The sequence below is a fragment of the Nelumbo lutea genome, chromosome 7 (genome assembly GCF_056320005.1).
Source record: "Nelumbo lutea isolate HS-2025 chromosome 7, American lotus-T2T, whole genome shotgun sequence".
NCBI classification, from domain to species: Eukaryota; Viridiplantae; Streptophyta; class Magnoliopsida; order Proteales; family Nelumbonaceae; genus Nelumbo; species Nelumbo lutea.
Genome location: NC_142690.1, coordinates 60768414 through 60795175, shown reverse-complemented (window position 1 = coordinate 60795175; position 26762 = coordinate 60768414). Strand labels below are relative to the sequence as shown.

At 40.8% G+C, this 26762-nt stretch overlaps 1 protein-coding gene across 1 annotated transcript; it reads right to left on the bottom strand.

The window, feature by feature from the left end:
• Positions 1-97: 97 nt before the first annotated feature.
• On the bottom strand, positions 98-25372 carry LOC148846642 (centrosomal protein). The gene is made up of 2 exons (XM_088954492.1): positions 25116-25372; positions 98-499 (listed from the first exon to the last, which is right to left on the bottom strand). The coding sequence occupies exons 1-2, from the start codon at positions 25314-25316 to the stop codon at positions 314-316; spliced, it is 387 nt and encodes a 128-aa protein (XP_088810618.1). The 5' UTR covers positions 25317-25372; the 3' UTR covers positions 98-313.
• Between the last annotated feature and the right edge of the window lie 1390 nt (positions 25373-26762).

Sequence of the window (26762 nt, the reverse complement as noted above, 5' to 3'; positions counted from 1 at the left end):
TCGTATTCTTAATTCCTTTTACTTATATAATTTCTCCTTTTCACGGTGCCAAAAAAATTAAAAAAAAATACAAAAACAAAAAACTACCAAAACGGTATATCACCAAAGTTGAACCAACTTCTGGAAGAAAAAATATATAGTTCTTCGTCCCAAAGATCCAACCATGAATTTGCGACACTTTTAAGGTAAAATTGACGTCACCAATGAGCGTTAATCCAACAAGTTATTCGATTTGTTGTCAGTAATACAAAGATTATAAGATCATACACCAGGAGACGACATTCAAACCTTGATCACCTATCTATCAATCATATCATGGCTTTGATTCCTTGGGAGCTTCATCGTTGGTTGGCTTCGGGATTGGTTGAATCCTCACATAGGGGTTTCTAGTCAATGTCTCTCCTCTTAGTGCAGCTACATATCGGTCATTTGTGTCTTCTTTCCGCTGAATCTCACCCAGGTATTCTGCCAGCCTCTCTCGATTGACCTTCCCCATCATCTATCCACAAGTGAATGCAAACAAAACCATAAGCTCAAGTTTAAAGGTGCAATGTATTTACAAACATGAGCAAGTAAAACAGCCAGAACATTTTTAAACAGCTTGAATCTCTTATTTACGTTGTAAAACAAGAATATATCAACTGTCTGCTTAAGAACAACGATAATGGTTGTATGCTTATGTGGCAGAAGATGTTCAATTTCACTGGTAAGCTTCAACTTACATTATCTCAAAGGAAGAAATAAACATGAGGATAATGGTACGTCTGGTCTTTATTTATAAGATGTATCCTGGTCTTCCCATGCAAATGCAACACATCCTGATGGCAATTGACAAATCACAAAAGTTTGGAATTTGGATTCCTCGAATGAAACTCATCTAAAGCATGAAACTATGTTGAGAGATTATGCATCTGTAGCAGATAAGTTGCACCATTTGTTTGGCATGGATCCCCCCCCCCTTTCTTCTTTCCTTGTTTTAGCTTGTAAATGTTATAGCTATAAATATATAAAAAAAATGTTATAGCCAAGCCATTTTCTTTGACTAAAGACTGTAATTATGCTGTAAAACTGCAAACTGCATCATTCCCCTAATATATTGAGAAATCTCGGCATTTCTTAACATCTTCTAATTAGACCCAGATGAGGAATTAAACTTGAAGTATCTTCCAACTACCTTGTAGCACATGAACACAAGTGGAAACACACCAGCAACATACCATAGACAGGTAATTGCTAATAAACTCTAATATGTGTATTTGCTTCAGCACCTTTACTATACTACCTAAACCAATAGAAATTCAATGCATAAATCAGGGTCAATTATTTATGCCCAAATCATTGTTTACAAGTAAAGCATCCCATGGATGCTTTCATTTGTAATGGTGAAAGAAGAGAGACAAGTCCTCACATATGGAGTGCATTACTGCATTCCATTAGCTGTCTGTCCACAAGGATGGGAAGGAATTAATCCTAGCTAGAGGACAAACCAAAGGAGAAAAAGGGAAACAAAAGCTTTCTTTGTGGTGGTATGACAAGAATGGGTTCCTCCTACCCTCCCCAAGTCTGGTTAAAGGTAAATATTTTCTTTTTCAAGAAAATGATAAAGTAAAATTTAGTAAGTATGAAGGTAAACATTGATGGATGTTCTATTGGCAAACCAGACTGAAGGCAGGAAACGTTTTTAGAGGTGTAATAGGTGAGAGGATTGCCATAAAGGTCCAGTTGGTGAAAGACTGAAAGTACAGCAGCACTAAATTCTAGCTCTTTTGCAAGGCTTAGAAATTCCGGTTAGAGAGGCTCTCAGTGGTGGGGGACTCCATTGGTGGTAAATGGTAATAAAGTACAATGCACGTGAATCTGTAATAATGGTCCTTGGACACTAAAGTCACAGCATTAGAGAGATTTGATCATTGGAAGCAAGACCCTTTCTGTTGCTGACAGTCTAGCTAGAGATAGAGTAGAGTAGAGTAGGATAGGAAGCCCTGTACTGGGGTTTGGGAATGCTAGGTTTTTCTTGTATCTCTTTGTATTATGGTTATCCATTAGTGTTATTGGTCTTTCTCCCTACACTGAAGGGTGAAAATGTGTACTCTTTTTCTTTCAACAATAAACTCTTTTTGAGTATGTGAGAGGTTAAACATTTTTATCATTAGAAACTAGCTGTATAGTCCAAATACTAGATAGAGGTTAAAAATAATTTAAAGATGAGTAAAATCTAGTAAAGGCATATATTTGCTGGTGACCTCAAGAAATGTAAGACAGGAAGTCTAAGACCAGATGAAAACAGAAAATTATGTAATATTCACATTGAAGATTTCTTCAATATTGGATCAGAAAAATGGTTATGTTTACTTTTTGATCAGCAGGAGAACATTTAATGGTTGCGAGTTGACACCAGGGGACTGCAAATTTTGCAGTAGTTGAGTCCTTAGTTGGTCTGATCTCTGGCTTTATCCTATAAGGCTATAGCCCTATCCAACACTAGGGATGATAGGAAAATGTAGAATGCACATGCTAGTGGCAAATTCACAGTAAAACCTTTCGATCTCTCTTTAATCAGTGAGGTGAATGGGCCATCCCCTTCCCCACACCCCTGCACACGTGCAAAACAAGGTGGCTTCTTGGTGTAGAAATCTTCTTCAAAATGGCATGGCTTTACAGTTTCTAGTTTTCTATTTATGCAGCATCAAGTCTGAGCTCATGGTCTTTAGCCAAAAGAAGATAAAGAAAAAATAATGAAAAAGAATCTAGTGACCCTAACATTTGTTAGCTTTTATTTGTTCCAAACATCTAATTCTTTCTAGGATCTTCACATGAATGAGCAATGAAAGGTGGATTGATCTCTTTTCTCAGGCTTGCCAAAAACTCATTGCCAATCTACCTTCTATCTTCATATTTCATCATGGTGTTATTATCAATTTCATAATCATAGTCTTTGTTGACAGTTGTTTTGTGTACTCAGGTTTAGTACCACAAGGGTACTGTTGTAATTTCTCTCTTGTTTATATTGTACGACTGGGCCAGTATAACTTACACTCGCCCCCAGAATTCAGGAGGGTTTTCAGTCCACTCTCCTCTCCTCTCTTCTCTTGCCCTTGCTCAACATGGTCTCAAAGCAAGTCATCCAGGCCTGAAGGGTGGTGTCAAGCAAACCTGCTGTTCAATGTCGTGCAGATGGTCTCTCCATCTCCTAGAGCTGCATCCCTCGAAATGCTAAGCTGTTGTATTCAGTTCGACCCAGAAGTTACAGAGTCATTTCGTCTTCTAGCCCAGAAGTTGTACCCCTTGTCTGCTCGACTGTAGAGAGGCTATTGTTTGAGGTTCGTAGAGGGAGTTCTGGTTTACAGAGAGACTATCATCTGATGTTAAAAGAGGTACTGGTCATCTTCTGTTCGGCTGCCCTACTGATTGACTGTTCAGCCGATTGATGGATTGTTGATTGACTGTATTCCTTAACAAAGTAACTGTATTCAGCTGTTTTTTTTTTTGGTATTATGGATTGTTGATGCCCTGAAGCTGATATTGTATTAATCCTATTGATTGACTGTTCGGCTACCCTGTTGATCTCATTGACTGGTTGACTATCAGGCCTACTGATTAGGTGTGTGGTAAACTTCACCCTTTTTTGTCACTCTGTTGGGAGGTCATATGACTTCTGTTCAATTGTAGGTCATTCAGACCTAGTGATGTATTGCAATTGCAGTGTTTTTTTTTTTTTGATTCCTACAAAATCATAGGTCATACAGACCTATTCTTGTACTGCAACAGCAGTGTTCAGATTTTGTTCTCAGTGAAACCGTAGGTCAAAAGGACCTGTTCCAATACCGCAACAGCAGTGTTTAGACTTTGTTCTCAATGAAACCGTAGGTCAGAAGGACCTGTTCCAATACTGCAATAGCAGTGTTCAGATTTTGCTCCCAGTGAAACTGGAGGTCAGAAGGACTTGTTTCTGCAATAGCCTTGTACGGCAATACTCATTTGGTTGTTGTTTCTTTTTTATTTTGATATCATGGGCAGTGAAGATTCAGCCACATCTGGAGTTTCCTCAATGCTGAATGGAATGGGTGGAGGTGACCTATCCTTTCCTATGGATGTTGTCCCTCTTGATGGTTTAAATTATCTAGAGTGGTCAAGAGGGATCAAATTATACATCACTGCAAGGAGGAAGATAGGCTAATATTAATGGGAGGATAAAAGAACCATCCTCTGAGAGTGCTGAATATGATAGATGGAATCAGGAGAACAGTATTGTTATGTTTTGGCTCTCGGTTTCCATGCAACCTCAAATAAGGAAGAATTTCATGTGGGCTGAAATTGCAAATGAAATCTGGAACAAGCAAAATCTACATATTCAGAATTGTGACACTATGCCAAAATTTATCAACTGCAGGTAGCATCATCTACTTGTAGACAGGGGGAGAGGTGTTTATCAGTTTATTACTCTGACTTGACCTCTGTCTGGAAGGAGTTGGATCATTACCAGAGTGTAGATTGAAAGTGTGATGAGGATGCCAAAAGGTACAAGCAACTTGTCTCCCAACAAAGGGTGTTTGCATTCTTACATGGTTTGAATCCTATGTATGAATCTATCAGGTTTCAGATTCTCAGCTCTAAGGATCTCCCATCTGTTTAGGAAGTCTATGCTCTTGTACAATCTGAAGAAAGTAGAAGAAATTTGATGAACAACCCTAGTGGGGATGCTGTTGTGTTGGTAGCAAAAGGGGGGTGTCTCTACTGGTGTGGGATCTTCTTCCAGGAAAGGAGATCTCTAGAAAAAAAAAAAAAACAGAAGATAAGGACAAACTATGGTGCACTCATTGCCAGAAACCCCGACACACCAAAGGTACCTGTTGGGATCTTCATGGGAAACCAAAATGGGCTCAAGATCTGACTAAGAAGCAAGGTTCAGAGGTGAATAAGAGGTCCGGACAGCAAGGTACAAAGAAACATCACATGGCCAACATAGTTACTCGAGAGAATCAGCCCCCCATTTCTACTGTGACTCAGACACATCTCACCGGATCTGACCCAAGGGAGGATATTATGAATTCCTTCCATGACCATTTAGAGATCTATGGTAGAGCAATTCGTCAAATGGATGCTCCTCCCTCAACCTCATTTGCATCTACGTCAGGTAACCCTGCCACAGCTTTCCATGTTGCTTCTCACACCCCTGACTCTCCATGGATCATTGATTCTGGAGCGTCAAAACACATGACTGGTACGTCCTCTTACTTTCAAACCTATCACCCTCTTTCTGGAAGAGACAAGGTGAGACTAGCCGATGAATCATACACTTCCATAGCTGGTCAAGGAACTCTCTCTCTTCCTCTTGGTCTTACCCTTTCTGATGTCCTTCATGTTCCAAAATTTCCCATGAATTTGTTCTCTGTTAGTAGTGTTACTAATTCCTTGAATTTCTCAGTGACTTTTTTCCCTTCTCATTGTGTGATTCAGGATCTGGCCTCGAGGAGGACGATTGGTAGGGGACGTATGGTTGATGAACTTTACATGCTGGAGAATAAGGCTGGTCTTCATGTTACAGAGTCTATGAGTCAGTCCTGTAAGAAGAAAGTCTATTTATGGCATTTTCGTCTCGGTCATTTGTCTTTTGAATCTTTGAAAGTTGTATTCCCAGAACTGTTTAAGTCAATGTCTGTTTCTGATTTTTCTTATCAAACGTGTCAATTAAGTAAACATTGTAGAACTCATTTTCTTCAAAGAAATAGTAAATCTGAATCTCCTTTTCACATTGTTCATTATGATGTATGGGGCCCTATTACTTTACCATCTGAGAGTGGCTACAAGTATTTCATTACCCTCACTGATGATTATTCTAGATATACTTGGGTATACCCGATGCGAACCAGGGAAGAAGTACCAAAAATCATTCAAGATTTCCAACGGATGGTCTTCACCTAATTTCAAACTGAAATTCAAAATTTTCAATCAGACAATGCAAAAGAATTTTTTCATAGTGACCTCACGGAGTTTTTTGCTTCGCGTGGTTCCCTTCACCGTAGGCTCGTGCACGCACGCCACAACAAAATGGTGTGGCCGAACGGAACGGAACCAACATCTCCTTGAAGTGGCTCGGGGTTTACTTCTTCATATGAATGTTCCCAAACGTTTTTGGCTTGAAGCTGTTCTTTGTTCCACTTACCTTATAAACCGTATGCCCTCTCTTTGGTTAGAGTACAAAGCCCCACATCAACTTCTCTTTCCTAAGGCTCCTCTTCTCTCTATTCCTCCTTGTGTCTTTGGTTGCCGGTGTTTTGTCCAAAATCTGTCACTCACCCGTGGGAAATTGAATTCTCGTGCTATCTCTTGCATATTTATTGGTTACTCCTTCACTCAAAAGGGATACCATTGTTTTGATCCTGTTTCTTGGAAGTTTTATGTCTCCATGGATGTTTCTTTCTTTGAAGATGAACCTTTCTTTCCTGTTTCTCCTCAGGGGGAGTGTAGGCATGAGGAGAAACTGGTTCAGCTTTCCTCTCTCCCTGACCCTCTGCCTTTTCGTGTTTTTTCTCGTCGTCGCAAATGCCAACCAAATTCAAGAGTTGTGGAGAATCCGGAAGCTGTACCTCCAGTGCCACCAGACTCCTCGGGGAAGGATCATACTCACTCAGGTATTTTGGCTCCCAATGATGTCCTTGAATCTATTGAAAATGATTCCTCTACTGATAATGATCTTGACCGTCCTATTGCTCACAGGAAGGGTGTTAGATTGTGCACCACTAAACATCCAATTTCCAACTTTGTCTCCTATGAGAACATTTAATCCTCATTTCGTGCTTTCCTTACCTCTATTAACGTGTCCCTATCCCTAAGAATGTGACAGAAGCTCTTTCAGTTCCTGAATGGACAAATGCCATGAAGGAAGAGATTAATGCCCTTCACAAAAATGGCACATGGGAACCTGTTGATCTTCCTAAGGGAAAGGTTCCAGTTGGATGTAAATGGGTGTTCACAGTCAAGCATAAGGCTGATGGAATAGTGGAAAGGTATAAAGCTCGCTTATTGGCAAAGGGATTTACTCAAGTGTATGGAGTTGATTATGCAGAAACTTTTGCCCCTGTTGCCAAGATGAACTCCATTAGAGTCATTTTCTCTCTTGCGGCTAATCTGGATTGGGATCTACACCAGCTTGACATCAAGAATGCATTCTTGAATGGTGACCTTGAAGAGGAAGTTTACATGATTCAACCTCCTGGTTTTCTGGCTCAAGGCAATGAACATAAAGTGTGCAAGTTGAAGAAGTCCTTATACGGGATGAAACAATCACAAAGAGCTTGGTTCAGTAGATTCCATGTGGCAGTTCAACAGAAAGGATACAGGCAATGTCAATTAGATCACACACTATTTGTGAAAAGAGGAGAAGGTAAAATTGCTGCTCTAATTGTATATGTGGATGACATAATTGTTACTGGTGACTGGGATGATGAAATTCAGAGGTTGAATTTTTTCCTTGCCACTCAGTTTGAAGTGAAGGATCTAGGACCTGCCAGGTACTTCCTTGGAATTGAAGTCGCCCGATCAAAGAAGGGTATCTTCATTTCTCAAAGGAAATATGTCCTAGAATTATTTCAGGACACTGGGAAGATGGAGGTGAAGCTAGTTGACTCTCCCATTGACCCCAACCATAAATTAGGTGACAGCCGTGGTGAACCTCTCAAGGATGTGAAACAGTTTCAGAGGCTTGTAGGGAGATTGTTATACCTTTTTATGACTCGCCCAGACATTGCATATGTTGTTGGTGTCCTCAGTCAGTTCATGCATGCTCCTAGGTCCTCTCATCTTGAAGCAACAGAGAGAATCCTCCGATATCTAAAGAAGTATCCGGGTACTGGCTTGTTATTTCAAAAACACGGACATTTAAAAGCTGAAGTTTATACAGATGCAGATTGGGATGGATCCCAAAGTGACAGAAAGTCTACCAGTGGCTACTGCACCTTTATAGGAGGGAACCTTGTTACATGGAGGAGTAAAAAGCAAAATGTGGTGGCTAGATCCAGTGCTGAAGCTGAATATCGTGCTATGGCCCACGGGGTTGCTGAAGGCATGTGGATAAAGAATTTGTTGGGTGAGTTGGGTTTCCCAGTGGCCAAGCCTATAACTCTATTATGTGATAACAAAGCAGCTATAAGCATTGCTACCAATCCGGTGCTACATGATAGAACAAAACACATCGAAGTTGACAAGCATTTTATCAGAGAGAAAGTTATTACAGGAGAAGTGTGTACTCCCTATGTTAATTCTACGAACCAGCTTGCAAACATCTTTACAAAGGGTTTAAACCTTTCCAGACATCATGATCTTTGTGACAAGTTGGGCATGATTAATATCTATGCTCCAACTTGAGGGGGAGTGTTGACAGTTGTTTTGTGTACTCAGGTTTAGTACCACAAGGGTACTGTTGTAATTTCTCTCTTATTTATATTATACGACTGGGCCAGTATAAATAATAACTCTTACACTCACCCCCAGAATTCAGGAAGGTTTTTAGTCCACTCGACTCTCCTCTCTTTTCTCCTCTCCTCTCCTCTCTTCTCTTGCCCTTGCTCAACAATCTTCTTAAAAAATTGTCATTTTCCCCAAAAAAATTGCATTATTAGGACATTTAATTTTTTTTCCACACCCTTTTTCTTCCTTTCACTCTAATCCCAACTAATTCTTTTTTTTATTAGTAACTCTGAAAAGATTTCATTAATTAGAAAAATTATGGATACAACAAGAAGTTGTGAAAGAAACTAGCTTTAGTAAGCTGACCCAAGACAGAATTAAAAATGTGCCCAAAACATGTGTTCTTTGAACCCCTTGCTTTGCTAGCTATCTACCAAACTGTTGCCAGATCTCCTCACTCATCACACCTGGATTGACATGTCCCTTGACAACCATTTAAATCTTCGGAATTCATTCTTAAGCTGCCATGTCACCCCTTCCCCTTTCTGCAACCATTTTATCACAGTTTTTGAGTCTCCCTTGATGATCAGTCTATTAATACCCAACTCTTTAGCTTTCTCTACCCATATGTTGTAGCTGGAAACTCTGCCCTTGCCACATCACCCTACTCCACAGGACCGGAGTACAGAGCAATGATGTTTCCATCTTCATCTCTAATGCCCCCCCAATATCCGAGGGGCCTAGATTACCCACACAACTCCATCAAAGTTTCAGCTTCTTCCAGCCATCTGTTGGAGGAGACCATGCTGCAAAAAATTGTTGCCTTGTAGATGAAGAGGCAGCAATAAGTCCCCAAACCCTAAAAAAGTCTTCGACCTTAAAAACTGAAAACAACTTCAAGCTTTTTGCTCAATGTGCCATCCTCAATGGTATTGTTTCGACCATTTCCTTACATTTTTCTTTTCCTTCAAATATTCTTGCATTTCTTTCCTCCCAAAGAGTCCAAAATAGTGCTGCTCCGATATACCTCCATAGGATCCTACCCTTCCTTTTCGTAATACCAATAGGGCAGAACAAACCCTCCAATCTGTTAGGAGAAGACCACCCGCACCCAAAAAGGGAAGCAAACCAATTCCATATAAAACTGACAAAAGGACAAGATATTAGAAGGTTGAAAGCAGTCTCACCATTCAACTTACATAGGACACACCAACTGGGGGACAAACACTAATTTGGTCTTTTTCTTTGAAGTACACCAAAGGTATTAATGCAACCATGAAATACTTCCAACAAAAAGCATTGATTTTTTAATGTAAGAGGACTCATAGTCCTTCTTGGTCCCCTCCTCCCTCTGGGTTTATAAAACTGAATTTTGATGGTATTTGCTTTAGGAATCCAGGGCCTTCCAGGATTGGAGGAGTGTTCAAGAATGAGGATGGGGTTATCACTGCCATGTTCTCAGGCCCAATTGGAGGAGACTCTCTTAGGGCTGAGATTCTTGCAGCCCTGGAAGGTATCCAAAGAGCAAGAGATTTGAACATCAGATGTTTGGTCCTTAAAGGTAACTCGGAGGTGGTGATTAGGTGGCTAAAGGAAGAAGACAGCGGTTTGTGGAGTTATAACAATGAGAAGAAAAAATTCAAATGGCTGAATAGGGATATTGTGTTGCATTACAGCTGGGTGAAGAGGACTGCTAACTCTTTTTTTTTATATAAATAACAGAAAATTTTATTAATAAAGAGATTAAAAAGGAGGATACAACAGGAGGGAGGGGTAAAATCTCTTAACCCTCCCAAAAGTTTACTTCAGATTACAAAGTTGCCCAGAAAAGAATAGCTCTTCCCACCCCTTGCTTAGCGAAAGAATCTGCCAAGGAATTGGCACACCTTTTAGTCCACTGAAACTGAACTTTCATGTTTTGAATCAAATGTTTAATTCTCTTTTTCTCATTTAGGTATTTCCACAAACTGATATCTCCTGCTGTGTAATCTTCAAAGAGCTTCAAGGTCTTAACCCAATGAGCCACCCTAATGGAAACTACTTCAATGATAGCTTCCTTATTTCTTTCTTTCTCAAGGAATATTCTTTGATTTCTTTCCTCCCACACTGTCCAACATATTGCTGCTCTTACACATCTCCACAAAAAGTTACCTCTCTTTTTTAACCCTCACTAACGAAATGTTAAACAAGCTTTGCACACTTGGAGGAGAGGACCACCTGCAACTGAAGAGAGAAAAAAACCAGCACCAGATTTCTGATACAAAAGGACAGGAAACCATTAAGTGATAGCAGCTCTCACCATTCTCCTTACATAGGATACACCAGCGCAGGGACAAACACCAATTTGGCCTTTTCCTTTGAAGTATGTTGCAAGTGTTACACTTTTCCAAGAATGCTTCCCAGCAGAAAGCACCCACTCTGGGAGGAATTGGTCTACCCCAAATTTCCAAGACTGGGAAAGGGTGTCCGAAATCCGGTTGAGACTGGGTTAATTCTTTGAAAAAGGAAGAGCAAGTAAATACACCCGAGGAGGAAGGAACCCAAATCCTATTATCCCTTCTAGAGGGATCAATAACCACCTCATCTGGGATCTTAAGCAAATCAGAAATGGTGTTCAACTCAGAATCTCTTAGAGCCTTTCTAAAACCCAAGTTCCAAACAGGAGCAGACAAAGTAGGGGATAGAAAGGTGGAAACAAGCTCATTTTTAAAACTTGATAGGGAGAACAAAGCTGGAAATTGCTCTTTCAGAGGTGAGTTTCCTACCCAAGTGTGTTCCCAAAATTTCCCAAAATTACCAAAACAAACGTCATACCTGATGAGTGGAAGGAATGAAGGTAAAATAGCATGGATGGACTTCCGAGGGGACGCTCTTGTAGCCCTAGATGAGACTCCCACATCCCAGCCGTCCACTGTTTGCCCATGGATACTTAGAATTGCTTGAGCCCGCATATTATCCCTTTTGTTTGTCAATCTCCATAGCCATTTCCCAAATAAAGCTTCATTATTTTTTTGTAGATTACCCAACCCGAGCCCTCCATCACTTTTGGCCTTGGTAACAATACCCCACCTAACTCTATGATCCATTTTTTCCTCCCCTAGTTCCCATAGGAAGTCCTTCATTAATTTTTCCAAAACTTCGCACACTCCCATAAGGATTTTAAACACAGACAAGAAGTAAACTGGGAGATTAGCCAATGTGGACTTAATCAGAGTTATCCTACCACCCAAGGATAGGTAGTTTTTCTTCCAAGACGCTAACCCTTTTGTGAATCTATCAATCACTGGATTCCAAAAGCTCCTTTTGGTTGGATTACCCATAGTGGAAGCCCCAAATACTTTAATGACCATTGTGCTATCTCACACCCCAAAAGTTGAGCCCTTTCTTCCACTTCTCTCAAACTCATATTGATACCAATCACACAACTTTTATCAAGATTCACTTTAAGGTTAGTCACTTGTTCAAACACCTTGATCACCTGCTTGAGATTACTGACCCACCTAATCCCGTCCCCACCACAAAAAAGAATTGTATCATCCGCAAATTGTAAGTGTGTGATTGGCACATTATCCCTTCCAATTCTCCAACCTCTCACCAAGCTCCTAGAATATGCCCTTTCAATGATTCTTCCCAAGACTTCAGCAATCAAAGTAAATAGGAAGGGGGAAAGGGGGTCCCCTTACCTAATGCCCCTAGTAGCTGGAAAGTGGTCTATCACCTTACCATTCACCAGAATGGAGTAATGGAAAGTCCTTATACACCCTTTTACCCACTTACACCACCTTTGTCCAAAACCAAAGCACTCAAGGACTTCCAAGAAACAGGACCAATCTACCAAGTCATAAGCCTTTTCTAGGTCCAATTTACACACCAGCCCTTTCTTCCCGCTTCTTTTTAAATCTTCCACACTTTCATTTGCTATTAAGATTTGGTCCACGATTTGTCTATTCTTCACAAAAGCACCTTGATTAGGAGAAATGATTGCGGGGAGAACCTCTCTAATTCTTTGAGATAAGACCTTGGCGATGATTTTATAGAGACTATTCACCAAACTGATGGGTCTAAACTCTTTTGGGTGGCAAGCTCCTTCCTTTTTTGGAATTAATGCAAGAAAAGTAGAGTTCAGACCTGGATTAATCACCCTTCTATCGAAAAATTCGGAGAAAACTCTTTGGATATCCTCCTTAAGTATCTCCCAACAATCTTGATAAAAGGCCATCGTAAAACCATTGAGACCCAGAGCTTTAGATCTATCCATAGCGAAGATGGAAGCCCTTATTTCTTCCATCTCAAACTCTCTTTCCAACCCCACCTTCAACTCTTTAGGGAGCCTAGGCCAATCCAAACCTTCAATTTGTAGCTTGTTATTCAAGGGTCTTCTAAAAATAGATTTGAAGTGTTCCACGAAAGCCCCTTCAATCTCAATCTGTTGAGTTAAAGTTGTACCATCAACCACCAACCTAAAAATGGAGTTCTTTCTCCTCCTGCCATTAGCTATGGCATGGAAGAATTTTGTATTCAAGCCTCCTTCCTTCACCCACTTATGTCTAGACTTTTGCCTCCAGCTAATTTCTTCTTTGAAGAGTATGTCCTCCAAATTTTTCCTCAACTCCTACCTTAGTTCTTTATCACTTTCTCCGAAAGATCCTAATTCTTCCTTTGCATCCAAATCCTCAATCTGGTTTATCAACTGTTGTTTTCTTTCTTCTAACCTCCCAAAATGAAGAACCCCAATACTCTTCCCAATCTGCAGTGAAAAGGAATCTGTCTAGTTTTGAGCATATTGGTTCAGCTTGGAGATTAGACCAGGTGAAACAATTATGTAAGAGATTCAGTTCCTTGAGCTCAAAAGCACTAATAAATTCATTAAACTTCCTCATACTAATGGTATTTCTTTGGCACACCTTGTTGCATTCCTCACTGAATCTAATTACATTAAAATCCCCTCCTACACACCAGGGCCCTTCCCACAGTCCTCTAATGGCTCCCAGTTCTTCCCAAAACTCTGTCCTCTGTCTGTAACCATTAGGGCATTAGTTAGGACCCATTTAAACCCATCTTCCACTTGTTTGAAATTGATAGAAACTGAGAATCTGCCGATTAACTCTTCAACCCCCTCCACAACTTCATCCTTCCACAAAGTAACTATCCCTCCGGAGGAGCCCCAAGAGGGGCTCATTGCCCATCTTAGGCCATTTGCTCTCCACACATTTTTAGCCCACCTCCTGCCAAAGGTCATGAGCTTAGATTCCTGGATTAAGAAAATATTTGGATTTTCTCTCCTTAGTACCTCCTTTATTAACGCTCTCTTTCTTGTGTTCCCCAAGCCTCTCACATTCCAACTTACAATCTTCATTACTTCAAATTAAGTTGCCCCCATACCCCTAAGACCTTCTGCCCTATCTTCCTCCTCTTCTTCCCCTACCCTTCCTTTCACTAAACTCTTTATCCCCTTCTACATCCAATTTCAACCTCTCAGCTTCACTTAACTTTCCTTTTCCCATCTTCCCCTCTTCTTTTTTGGGCTTCAAGTACCCCTTCAACTCATTCAGATTTTTTAATTTACACCCTAGCTTTCCTACAAACTCAGCTAGAGATTCTTCTTTTTCTTCTACTTCTGTTTCCTCTCTATTTTCCTCTCCAGTTTGTAGAGAACACTGATGTGGGCCCCACTGCAGTGGTCCCCACTGTGTTCGTAGGACAGCATGTGTAGTTATTTATCTCAGTTATAGTAGTGTCAGTTTGAGTCAGTTTGTTAATTCAGTTGTTATTTATTTCAGCTTTTATTTACTTTTTTTATCATGTAAGTACTAAGGGCAAATGTGTCTTTTCCCTCTTGTACTGAACATAACCTATAAATAATAAGAGACTGGCGGCAGCAGATCTGTTAAAATCTGTCCCTCCTTTCAACCCCTTGTGTTCTCCTGTTTCTCTTCTTTTCTTTCTCCTTCCTCTCACTTTTCTTTTGTTTTGTAAACCTAAAACCTATTAGGATTCAAGACTGATTACAGTCTTGATCTTCTACTTGGTATCAGAGCCTATCTAGGGCTTCTCATGTGTGTCTAGTCCAGCCGACCACATGAGGACTAGCTAGGGCTGGAAGCTTATGAAGAAGTATTCGGTGGCTAAATCTTGGAGATCACCAGGAGAGGTTCGCAGCAGTTGAAGACTTGCTGCGGCTTGCAGAGAATTGGTAATCAGGAAGAAGCAGCGAAGGTTAGGGTTCAGGTAACCCTGGAAGGCAGTAAACCGAAATCCATAAGTAAGTTTTTTATTATTGAGTTTCAGAGATTGCAGTCAGTCGAGATAGGTTGGGCCTATCTAGAAGGAGAGGTTGAACTGTTTTTAAGTTTGTTTCTAGGGTTTGACTGTTGGGCCGAACCCCCCCCCCCTCTCAGAGGTGATTAGTTTTTAGGGTTTCATATTGCCCTACGACAAGTCCCACTTGTGCGGACTGTTTGGGAAGTGCAGCTGAGCACTTATTTCAAACCTATAGTTGAAACCCTAGTTTTGCTCTCGCAACAGTGGGCCCCATAGTAGTGATTTCAGAAAATAGCATCTCAGATTGATAGGTTGCCTGGTACTATGCATGCCGATTGATTTCAGATCAGATTTGAGTTGATTTCTTGCATATACTGTGATAGGCGATTGATTTCAGATCAGATTTCGGATCAGATCAGATTTCAGATCATATCAGATTTCAGATCAGATTTGTGTTGGTTTCAGATCAGATTTCAGACCTGCTTGTTTTACTCTGTTTTCTGGTATAGTGGCTCTAACAGTTTGTAGCCACTGATTCTTGATCAGATATGGAGTTTAAGGGTTAGGGAGAAAGTAGTTTTGGAAACAACAGTTATGGTAATGTATCTGAAACCGGGTTTCAGATTACAACTATGAGATTTGATGGGTCAAATTACTTGGAGTGGGCTCAATCAGTCATGATGGCTATTGGAGGAAGGGAAAAACTGGGTTACCTCTTGGGAGATGTGAAAGAACCTTCCAAGGAGGACCCAACATACACCAAGTGGGTTCAAGAGAACTATTTGGTTATGGCATGGCTATGTAATTCTATGCAGCCACATATCAACCGAAATTACTTGTGGGCAAAGACAACCAAAGAGATATAGGATGTTGTGAAAGAAACCTATTCCCAACCCCTTAATGTTGCCAGAGCCTATGAACTGAAGCGTGAGGTGAACAGCCTTAAACAATGAGAGAAGTCAGTTTCTGTCTACTTCTCTACCTTGAAATCCTTGTGGCATGAGATTGACCATCTAGAAACCCTTGAGTGGGAGAGTCCCAAAGATGCACAGACTCAAAGAAAGCAAGTCGAGACGAATAAGGTATTTGAGTTTTTGGCTGGTTTGAATTCAGAATATGACATTGTGCGACAACAGATATTGACAAGAGATAATGTGACCCTTTCTCAAGCATACTCCATGGTGCATAGTGAAGAGACCAGGAGGAAAGTCATGATGCAGCCTCAGCCCCCTTTCCCAGCCTTGACAGCTATTAAACCTAAGCTAGGGGGTGATTCAGAAAGGGACTGAAAGAAGGAAGATAAATGGGATCTAGTATGTGAACATTGCAAGAAACCCAAGCACACAAAAGATACTTGTTGGAAGTTACATCCTCACTTGGTCCCACAGCAGAACAGCGTTGCCGAAAGGAATAATAGGCATATCTTGGAGGTGGCTAGAAGCATTATGTTTACCTCCAATGTACCTATTCGCTTATGGGGTGATGCTATCCTCACGGCAGTTTATCTCATTAATCGAGTTCCTTCCCGGGTTCTTGATATGAGAACCCCTTTTCCCTTCTATACCCAGACGAGGAGTTGCTCATTGTTCCTCTTAAAACCTTTGGTTGTACCTGTTTCATTCAGCTTCTCGGGCCTCATCATTCCAAGTTTGAACCTAAGGCCTCCAAATGCATTTTCCTCGATTATGCACAAACTCAAAAGGGTTATTGTTGCTATGATCCGGTTTCAGGGAAACGGTGTCTCCATGGATGTCACCTTCTTTGAGGAGACACCCTATTATCCTAGGGTTTCTCCTCAGGGGGAGAGCAGTGAGAGTGGAAGTGGGGCTGGTAGAAGTGGGGTTGTTCCTTTACCTAATACACTGGATAATGAAGGTTGTAGTGGTGAGGGTGGTCAGAGGGAGCCGGAGTTGAGAGTCTATCACAAACGATGCAAGCAAGTTGATCCTAGTCATCGGCAGTCCCAGCCAGCTCCAGTTCCTTCTGCGGCTCCAGATCCAGAGCCTACTGAGACACCTCCCACTGTTGCCATTTCCCCTCTTGTGGATGACCTTGATCTCCCTATTGCCATTCACAAAGGGAAACGACATTGCACCACTTCTACAACTCACAGCATCTCACAGTTCTTATCCTATGATCGTCTATCTCCATCTTACCGGTCCTATCTCGCTTCCATTGCCTATGTCCCGATTCCAAGAACAGCGCAAGAAGCCTTATTAGTTCCAAAATGGAATGATGCAATGCAAGTCGAAATGAATGCCCTGTTGAAGAATAATACTTGGGCACTGGTTGACCCACCAAAAGGAAAGAAACTGGTGGGATGCAGATGGGTGTTCACTGTGAAGCATAATGCTGATGGCTCTATTGAAAGGTACAAAGCTCGGCTGGTTGCAAAGGGTTTCACTCAGACTTATGGTATAGACTACTTGGAGACCTTTGCCCCAGTAGCCAAGATGACCACCATCCGAGTTCTGTTATCCCTTGCAGCAAATCATTCTTGGCCCTTGTTTCAGATGGATGTTAAAAATGCCTTTCTGAATGGAGACTTACAGGAAGAGGTCTACATGTAGTTGCCTCTTGGATTCTATGATACAGAGACAGGTAAGAAGGTTTGCCGACTGAACAAGGCATTGTATGGTTTGAAGCAGTCACCTAGAGCCTAATTTGATAGGTTCAGATTAGCCCTTGGAAAGTTTGGTTATATACAAGCCCAGTCAGATCATACACTATTCATCAAGAGGGTAGAGTCCTCTCTGACACTACTTGCAGTATATGTTGATGATATTGTGGTGACAGGAAATGACAGCCATGAGATTGAGTCCCTCAAACAACTCCTTCATCAAGAGTTTGAAGTGAAAGATCTTGGTGCACTACGGTACTTTTTGGGTATTGAGGTTGCTAGATCCAAATAGGGGATTTTTATTTCTCAAAGAAAATATGTTCTAGATCTGTTGGTGGAAACTGGAAAGTTGGGTGTAAAGCCAACTGATACACCCATCGAACAAAATCACAAGATTAGTGCAGAGGGCAGGGAGCCTCTTGAAGACAAAGTTATGTTCCAACGGTTGGTTGGAAAGCTCCTATATCTCTACCTCATTCGGCCAGATATCAACTATGCAGTTAGTGTTGTTAGCTAGTACATGCACTCCCCTAGAACTTCTCATCTTCTTGCGGCAGAGAGAAAATTAGCATACTTGAAGAGATGCCCGGGTAGAGGTATAATGCTCAAGAACAATAATCACATGAGGGTGGAAGTCTATACAAATGTCGATTGCGCTGGGAGTGTTGATGACAGAAGGTCTACCTCTCGATATTGTGCCCTTGTGAAAGGTAACCGTGTCTCTTGGAGGAGTAAGAAGCAAAGTGTTGTTTCCCGCTCCAGTGCTGAAGCGGAATACAGGTCAATGGCTAACGGAGTGGCTGAAATCTTATGGCTGAGGTCACTACTTGAGGAGTTGGGTATTGGCTATGAAAAGCCCTTAATGTTGTATTGTGATAATCAGACAGCTATTAATATAGCCCACAACCCAGTGCAGCATGACAGAACTAAACATATCGAAGTTGATCGACATTTTGTGCGAGAGAGGGTTACATCACAAGAAGTGTGTCTTCCGTACATCACATCTAATATGCAGTTCGCAGATATCCTCACCAAGGTTGTACCAAGGAAGAAGTTAGAGACAGACCTATCCAAGTTGGGAATGATAGATATCTACTCCCAACTTGAGGGGGAGTGTAGAAAACACTGATGTGGGCCCCACTGTGTTCGTAGGACAGCATGTGCAGTTACTTATCTCAGTTATAGTAGTGTCAATTTGAGTCAGTTTGTCAATTCAGTTGTTATTTATTTCAGCTTTTATTTACTTTTTTTATCACATAAGTACTAAGGGCAGATGTGTCCTTTCCCTCTTGTACTGAACATAACCTACAAATAATAAGAGAGTGGCGGCGGCAGATCTATTAGAATCTGTCCCTCCTTTCAACCCCTTGTGTTCTCCTGTTTCTCTTCTTTTCTTTCTCCTTCTTCTCACTTTTCTTCTGTTTTGTAAACCTAAAACCTATTAGGATTCAAGACTGATTACAGTCTTGATCTTCTACTCAGTTCTCCTCTCCGGGCCTCTCCCTCAACATCTCATGCTCCACCTCTTCTTCAGCTACTTAAACCAGCTTTCCTTGTTCTGATTCTCCTTTTCCTTCCCTAGTTCTACTCCAGCCAATTCATTCCACTCTTCCATTATTATTTTCCATACCCTTTCCTCTCTCTCAACTTCCTCCTGTGATTCCCTTGTACTACCTACTCTGTCACCTTCAGAACCATGGGCAAGCAGCGAGGATGTATGACTAGGACCTGGAAGACAAGCATCAGGGGCAGAGCAAAGGTTAGTACCAAAAACTGAAAGCACAAGCGTATCAGGAACTGAAGAAGAAGGAGACTCGACAAACAGTTGGGTTTCACAATTCTACAACATAGTGGGGTTTTGCAAGGAGCAACCTAGGCTTGATTCACACTCACTAATACTTCTGGAGCTCTGTCGTTTTTCCCCTCCTAAAGTATCCTGGTTTGAAGACTGGTGAATGACCACTTTCGTCAAATTGATCCCCTGCCCAATGTTCAAGTTCTGGCTTGGTGCTCCTCTTTCCAAGGTTCGGTTTTCCCCCTTATCATACAAGCGTTGAGCCTCATTTAACAATCCGCTCTCAAAAGACGGTCTTGGCACAGAAGTAACCTCTTTCTGATCCTCAGAAAAAAGAAAGGCAGCATTGAAAGTGTCTTCTGTCTCCCCCTTTAGCTCTGTATCCTCCCCTGGAATCTCCTCTTCTGTTTCCGACCCTGAATCAAAGTCGTCTTCTGAGGAGTCGTAGTTAATCCATCCATCATCTTCCTCTTCAGCATCCTCTCTTCTGCTCCTAGCATATCTTGGGTTTGGGCGATCTTCTCCCAATCTCCTTTGGATCCCATCTTTTGATTTTGCTACTGGGATCCATCATAAGTCTTGTTTCAGGTAGTTCTGAACTACTGGAAACTTTTGGCCTTAACAGGTTTTCTGAATCTGTGGAGAAGATGATAGACCATCAAAATGGTCCCCCAAAGGCCCCCTTGATACCCGACCCACGTGACCACTTAAAGAGTCACATGACTCGTTTAATTCAGCGTGGACCACCTTTTGGTTCAACCCTGACTGATCCAATTTTAGGCCGGTTGGGTCAGATAGGGTAAAATGATTTTCTTTCCCAACTCCAAGTGGGCCCCACCCCTGCTATGACTGAGTCCCCCCTCTAACTTTTTCTGCAAAATTCTGGCCGCTAACAACACTCTTTTTCATTTCAAAAATATTTGAAAAAAATTCCTTAAAAACCAATTGACTTTTGGAGCTTGTCTGTTCGACTTCTGAAGCTGGAAATTTCTTTTTTCTATGTGAAGCTTCCTCCGCAAGACTGTTTACGTTTCCACTTAAGGTTTTCTTGTCCCTGCCAAGTGTCACCCACCTTGCCAGGTCATCATCATCTTCCAGAATGACACTTCCACTTCTGAGGCAATCCATACCTTGTACCAGTACCCTTCTACGCATATGTTGATAGTTCTTGGCACTGCTTCAGGCTTAACACCAGCAATCTGTAGGTTAACTGCTCTCAAATCTAAAGTCTTGAAGGAAAGAAGAACACCACCCATCGCCTTCACTATTTTTTTCAAGGAAATATTTCTTCCACAGATGAAATGGTAAGCCCAGTAGCTTCAGTTTGAAGCTCCCGTCGTCCGGTGTTACTGTGTTGGACGAGGGGCACCATTTTTCGACTGTGATGGTTCCTTCCTTTGTTTCCACCCTGGTGAAGTTGATTTCTTCCCCCCCCCCCCCCTACATCCATTATTGCTTTCTTGTCGTTAAAGGGGATTAAAATGACCGTTCGAAGGATCCCAAGTTTCACAGTCACCTCCTCTAATACCCTTTTCTAATCTTTAATATCTTTTTTTGCAGCAAGGACTACTTTATTCTCTCAATCTCCTTTCTCTCTTACCAGTGAGATCTTTGGTTCTGATACTGTGAGAGCCACCACCGGCTGGTCTTGGCTTTCAGCAACTTCTTCTAGGCCCAATGATTCCAACTTTTTCCTTCTTTCTTTCATCTCCTCCTTCTCCAACCCTCCTTCTACCCTAATTTCCTGTAACTTTACCGCCCCAGACTCATTAATAACAAGTCTCTGGTAAAGCTCGTTAGCCAGGAGAGTCCAACCTTTGTTGATGGGTCAGCCAAGCAAGGGTGAATAGGGAATCTATATTTTGGGCTAACTTTTGACTTTCTTCCATTGTATTCTGTTGGTGGAGAGTTAAGACATTTTACCTCCCCCATTGTACTTAAAGTTAAGACATTTTACTGATCAAAAAACAAAAAAAAAAGGCATTGATTTTAGGGGGAATGGGAGGGTACCAAATTTCTTTGACTGGGAAAGGATGAGAGGAGGAGGTGGCAACTAATGGGTGTAGGAAAGATTTACAAAATAAAAACCCATCAAAATTAGGACCCCAAATCGTAGAATCTGACCCACCTTCTCCCAAGAACACGAATTCAGCAAGCCTAACAGCGGACACTGCAAGAAGTTCAGACTCTCTAAGGTTCCTATTAAAGCTAAAGTTCCAATTCAACCCTGGAAGGTGAGAAGGTTGACTTAGGAAATCTGACATAATCCCAACTAATTCTTTTACAATCTTTTCTATAATTAAAATTAACTTACCATCCCTCTGAAATGGTGTAGGTTTTAGCACAGTTGCCATGATCCACTCTCCAACCACGAAGCCATGATGCCCAAAAAACAAGTGGCTAACTTTTATCAAAAATTGCATTGATCATATATTTTACAAAGGAAAATAAAACTAAGCAACGATAATCAGCTAGAATTGATGCTTCACCTAGGTGGCTTTGTTTGGTTTAAAATGCCTCTCCACCTTGAGAGTGCTATATTTGTGCTACACTCCCACTGATAATTATCTCATGCAAAAAAGTTGGAAGTCAACTTTGGTGTATCAGATGCTGGCATGCAACCACTCTTCTCTATATTCTTCCAAAGGTGTCAGTAACATTCTCGTAACATGTGAACTACTAAGCTTGAATAGAATAATCAACTAATCCATAATATAAACATCATGGTTGTTGCTAAACTACTAACTCTTCTTTGGATTATTTGGAGATATCTCCACTTGACAATTTTGGAGGTTCTTGGTGGAACAAACAATTACACAGCTTCCTGTGCTGTCAGTTGTCACCATTCCAAGAAATACTTGCTACCATCATACTTAAGGGTGCCTGTTGTTGGATCTTTCCACTTTTAGGCATTGTAATTTGTAAATCTAGGAATAACCAAACTAAGAGAATCCTTATTGGTTAATGTTGTTTGATTTGGTTTTGTTTTGGGTTAAAGCCACAAAATGTGTCATTTTTTCATCAGTAAAAGGATTTCATTAATAATTCATAAAATTTAGTACAGTCATTAAAGCATTTTTTATTGGCATCATGAAAGCATTTTCCCATCTCAAATTACATCATATTACAACTTTTCCCAAAATAGAAGAGGCCTATCAGCTCCTTGTTTTGCTAATACATCTGCCATCCCATTGGTAGTCCTTACCTAGCTGAAAGTAGAATTGAACATTTTTTCTAGGATATCAAGTTCCCCGAAAGCCTATCACACTATCTGTATTTCCAAGGAGCTGAATTGATTTTCAATTCCCTAATTTCAAGTTATATTGCAAGTCTCATTCCTTGTAGCAGAGCCCATGTTTCAGCCCGAACTGAATCTCCAAAGCCAATTGGATTTCTGAATACACCCCCTATGCCTGCTCTTCCTGGATTGCCCAACGAACTGCCATCGAAGTTCAACTTTAGTTTGTTCAAAGCTGGAGATCCCCGCTACATCTGTACTTTTTCTACATGTCTATCTGTTTGCGCCACAAATTGTGTCATTAGTGATTAATTGTGTTCCTGGATTTGTTGTGGTAGGTTTGTTGTTGTTGGTTGGGGTATGGGATATTGGATTTTTTTTCCCAATAGCCATGGATGGAAGCACCAGAAGCATGTATTGACTATCAGACAATACAAGGAAAGAGCATCATAGTAGTCAAGTGCCTTGCACTCAAACGTCCACGGCACTAACATCGTCTGAGAACATGCAACAACTAGTTTCTGTATTTCATAGACCAAGCTTTGGATAGACAACTAATTGAATTTATGTCATATCCATGGTTTAAAATGCCCCTAATTTCCCAAACATTTCCACAACATACTTCCAATTCCATGGGTAGCGACACGAAATTTTACCGGAATTGACATAATCCCCAATGAACTCTACCAGCACTATGTGGAGTACAAGAAATAGTTTCCACAACATGTTTCCATTTTCACTTTCATGGGTAGCAACATGAAATTTTACTGGAATCAACATATTCCCCAGTGAACACTACTAGCATTATGTAGAGTACAAGAGAAAATATTATAACATAAGTTGGTGATAATGTTATTACCCACCTAACTTACGTGATTACCACTCTGAGCTAGCTCAATATTCATTTCGAACATGAAGGCAAGTATTAGTTTTTATTGTGTAACAAATTATTTGGTTAATCTATTACAACCATTTACATTTTCTACGAGTTTAAATTTTGCTTTAACTCATTCTATCACGAAGCTATGAATCTTAAGGTTTATAGGGCAACTTCAAAGTGCATTCTTTTGTCAATAACCTTAGTTTCTTGTCTTTGTTTAATGATTTGGAACAAGATAATAATTTAAAAAGGTGTGCCTATGCTTCTTTATCATTTCATAAAATATCATTCTATATTTTGCATACAATATTTCCATATGATATTTCCAACATGTTTCTTAAATTTGGATGACCGGCATTTCCACTGACAACGACATTTTAAACATAGTCATATCCACTCTAGTTATAATCCGGAAAGTGAAGGAATAACTCTAGAAGAAGAAATTCTTCATAATCCACGGGAGAAATCTTCTGCTTATCTTTTATGTGTTATAGGGGAATAAAGAAGACTAATAAACATCAGTTGTATGACACATGATGAATTGTTGCAAGTATAAGGCTCTAAAAGAACTATGGAAAGACCAAAGAAAATGTGATCTTAAGTGGTAAAAAATTATTTAAAGACTTCAATTTGACAGAAAACATGGCTCTTGATAGAACATAATGGCGGGAGAGGATTCATATAACTGACCCAAAATAGTTGGGATTTAGGGCTGAGTTGAGTGAGATATGACACTTGAAATGCCACTCTATATTATAGCTTTCTCATTTTTTTTTTTGGTTTTTTTTACAAAGGAGGGAAGAGGGAAGAGGAGGAGATGCAGATGATATTTACTACTTTCATTTTTTCAACCATTTTCTATTGCTCCAAGTTCTTGATGCAAATCATATCAAACCCATTTTCAGATAAATGGTTTACATGAACTAGATCCAGAATATAACCCCCCCCCCCCAAAAAAAAAGGCAATAGTAATTTCAATACAGCAGGCATGTTGTACCATTCAGAGATTTTATGGAAGACCGTAACTCCAATATCATTACACTAAAGAGCATGAATCCATGTTAATCGAGGGGCAATTAAAATTCTTTTTCTTGTTAAATTCTTTACTTAAAAACTTCTAGATCAGTAATTTGTACATTCAATACTAAAAAATTGAAGAGATTCCAACAAAAGTTATTTGCACCTTCCTTCGTGTAACTTCCATCCAGCACTGTTGGTCTCTTTTCATTCTGAGTTTCAGATGCAGCCAGAGTAGATCCAACTTACAGGGTTCAACTGGCTACCATTGTCTTGGTCCTCTCACAATTAGACGTTAACTATATATGCTTTCTTAAACTACTAGAAAAAAATGGGAAATTTAGGGAAAATGGGGGAGAAGACCAGTTTGAGGGTGTCCGACCTCCTTAAACACTTCGAAGATGTTTGGCCTCCAAAATAAAATCTTTCTTCATTCATGACTCAACTCACTGACAGAATGAATTTATAGCATCCAAGAAAGTGAAACAAGTAAGGCCATATTTGGTTACAATTCTCTAACAAATGTAGTATCCCATCAACCTACTAACTCTCTAACTACTTCATAATTAATAAAAACAACTAACGTTTAAACTTTCAAGGTTAATTTGCCAAGCTCATCGGCATGAGTTAGTAAGCCCACAAAGTTGACTCTTCGATATATAAAGTAATTCAACACATGAATAATGAATCCATCCATAGAAGTCTTATTCCCTGATTAAGTTCAATAACATAAGTATTAAGTAGAGGGATTCGAACAGAATAAATTACTTGAACAATTTTGCAGTCAATCTTCAAAATTTGTCGAAACAAGAAGCCAGGAATCGATGTTAAATAATTTCGTTCGGAAAAATTCAAAACCCTAAAAGGAGCGTTAAAAGAAAATCCGATTGGTTATTACCAGGGACTCGGGCCGAGAGTTTTTGCGGAGCTCAGCTTCGAGCTGTCCGTTGCGGGAGTTGGTGAGTTGCATGACGCCGTAGCCGATGACACCAGGGACGACGCCGCACAACGTAGCGAACGCTAGGAAGAACGGCTTCGAATCCCGCGTCATCCGAACGATCCATCGCCACGTCTCGCTCTTCTCCCACAGTACTGACATCCCCTTCGCAGATGCTCACCCTGTTCTTTCCTTCGTTTTGTATCTCTCAACTATTCAACTCTCTAAAGGGCACAAAAATAAATTGGGGCTATCTGTCCGGTAAACTATGCGTACTGGGCCCAATGGGCTTTGTCCATTTAGCAAAATTCATGTGTTGTGGTGGTGCCTGGGCTTTGTCCATAGAGCGCAAAACTCAGCAATAAACCTCTTCATGGGCTAGGTGGCCCCATGGCCCGGCCCGGCACTATTCTAGAGCTTTCTTGTACATACATAAGGGAACTAAGATAAGTCTAGAAGGAGGAGAAGTCTAAAAGCATGTCTAAAACATTCATACTCTGTAGAAATCCTGTAAGGAAGTGGAAGTGCCAATTAAAGGGGACCCTTTCTTCATTTGCATTCATTGAACATTCAAGTATTGTATTCCTCTATTGAGCAATACAATGAGTTTCTTTGAGTTTTCAACCTCTCTTTCCTTGTGTGATTTGTTCCCATGTTGCCTAAGTGTGTGCCTAGTGGTCGACTTGCAAGTCGGATCATGAAAGGGCAAGATGTCAACACCTATGGACGACTTCAAAGTTGTCTTTGGCTTGGACTTCCTTGATAAACTGAAGGTTGTGCCCATGCCACATGCCAACTCAATGTGCATCATGGAGAAAAGCGCCCCATGCATGGTCCTTGCTACCCGTGGCTTAGGCACAAGCCCAAGAATGCTATCAACCTTACAACTAGTAAAAGGCTCGAAGAAGGGCGAAGAGTCTTATCTAGCAGTTATGGTGGGTGAAGAGGCCCAAGAAGAGAAAGGAAGAGTTGCCTAAGGAAATTGAGAATGTGCTGGCAGGATTCAAAGATGCAATGCCAGACGAGTTACCCAAGAAGCTACTGTTTAGGTGGGAGGTGGAGCACAAGATTGAGCTAGAGCTTGAGGCTATCACACCAGTTAAGGCCTCATATCGAATGGCACCACCCGAGTTGAAAGAGTTGAAGAAACAATTGAAGGAATTGCTAGATGCTGACTACATCCAACCCTCAAAAGCCCCATATAAAACCCATGTGTTGTTCTAGAAGAAGCATGATGGGTCCCTCAAGTTGTGCATAAACTATCGAGGGCTGAACAAAGTGGCAATCAAGAACAAGTATCCCATCCCACTTATTGCTAACCTATTCGACCAACTTGGGGGAGTCAAATACTTCTCCAAGTTGGACCTTCGTTCAAGGTACTACTAAGTCCGCATAGCTGAAGGGGACGAGCCAAAGACTACATGTCTGACTAGGTATGGCTCCTATAAGTTCTTGGTAATGCCATTTGGCTTAACCAATGCTCTTACCACATTTTGTCCATTGACGAACAAGATATTCTGCCCCTACTTGGATCAATTTGTGGTGGTCTATCTAGATGACATAGTGGTCTATAGAAAAACTATGGAGGAGAATGTGGGCCACCTAAGA

Bases quoted from the DNA above. Each gene is read 5' to 3' on its own strand.
- LOC148846642 (XM_088954492.1), bottom strand. From the start codon at position 25,316: ATGTCAGTACTGTGGGAGAAGAGCGAGACGTGGCGATGGATCGTTCGG. The intron at 500-25,115 runs GTAATAACCAAT...ACTTGTGGATAG, and splicing joins ACTCTCGGCCCGAGTCCCTG to ATGATGGGGAAGGTCAATCG.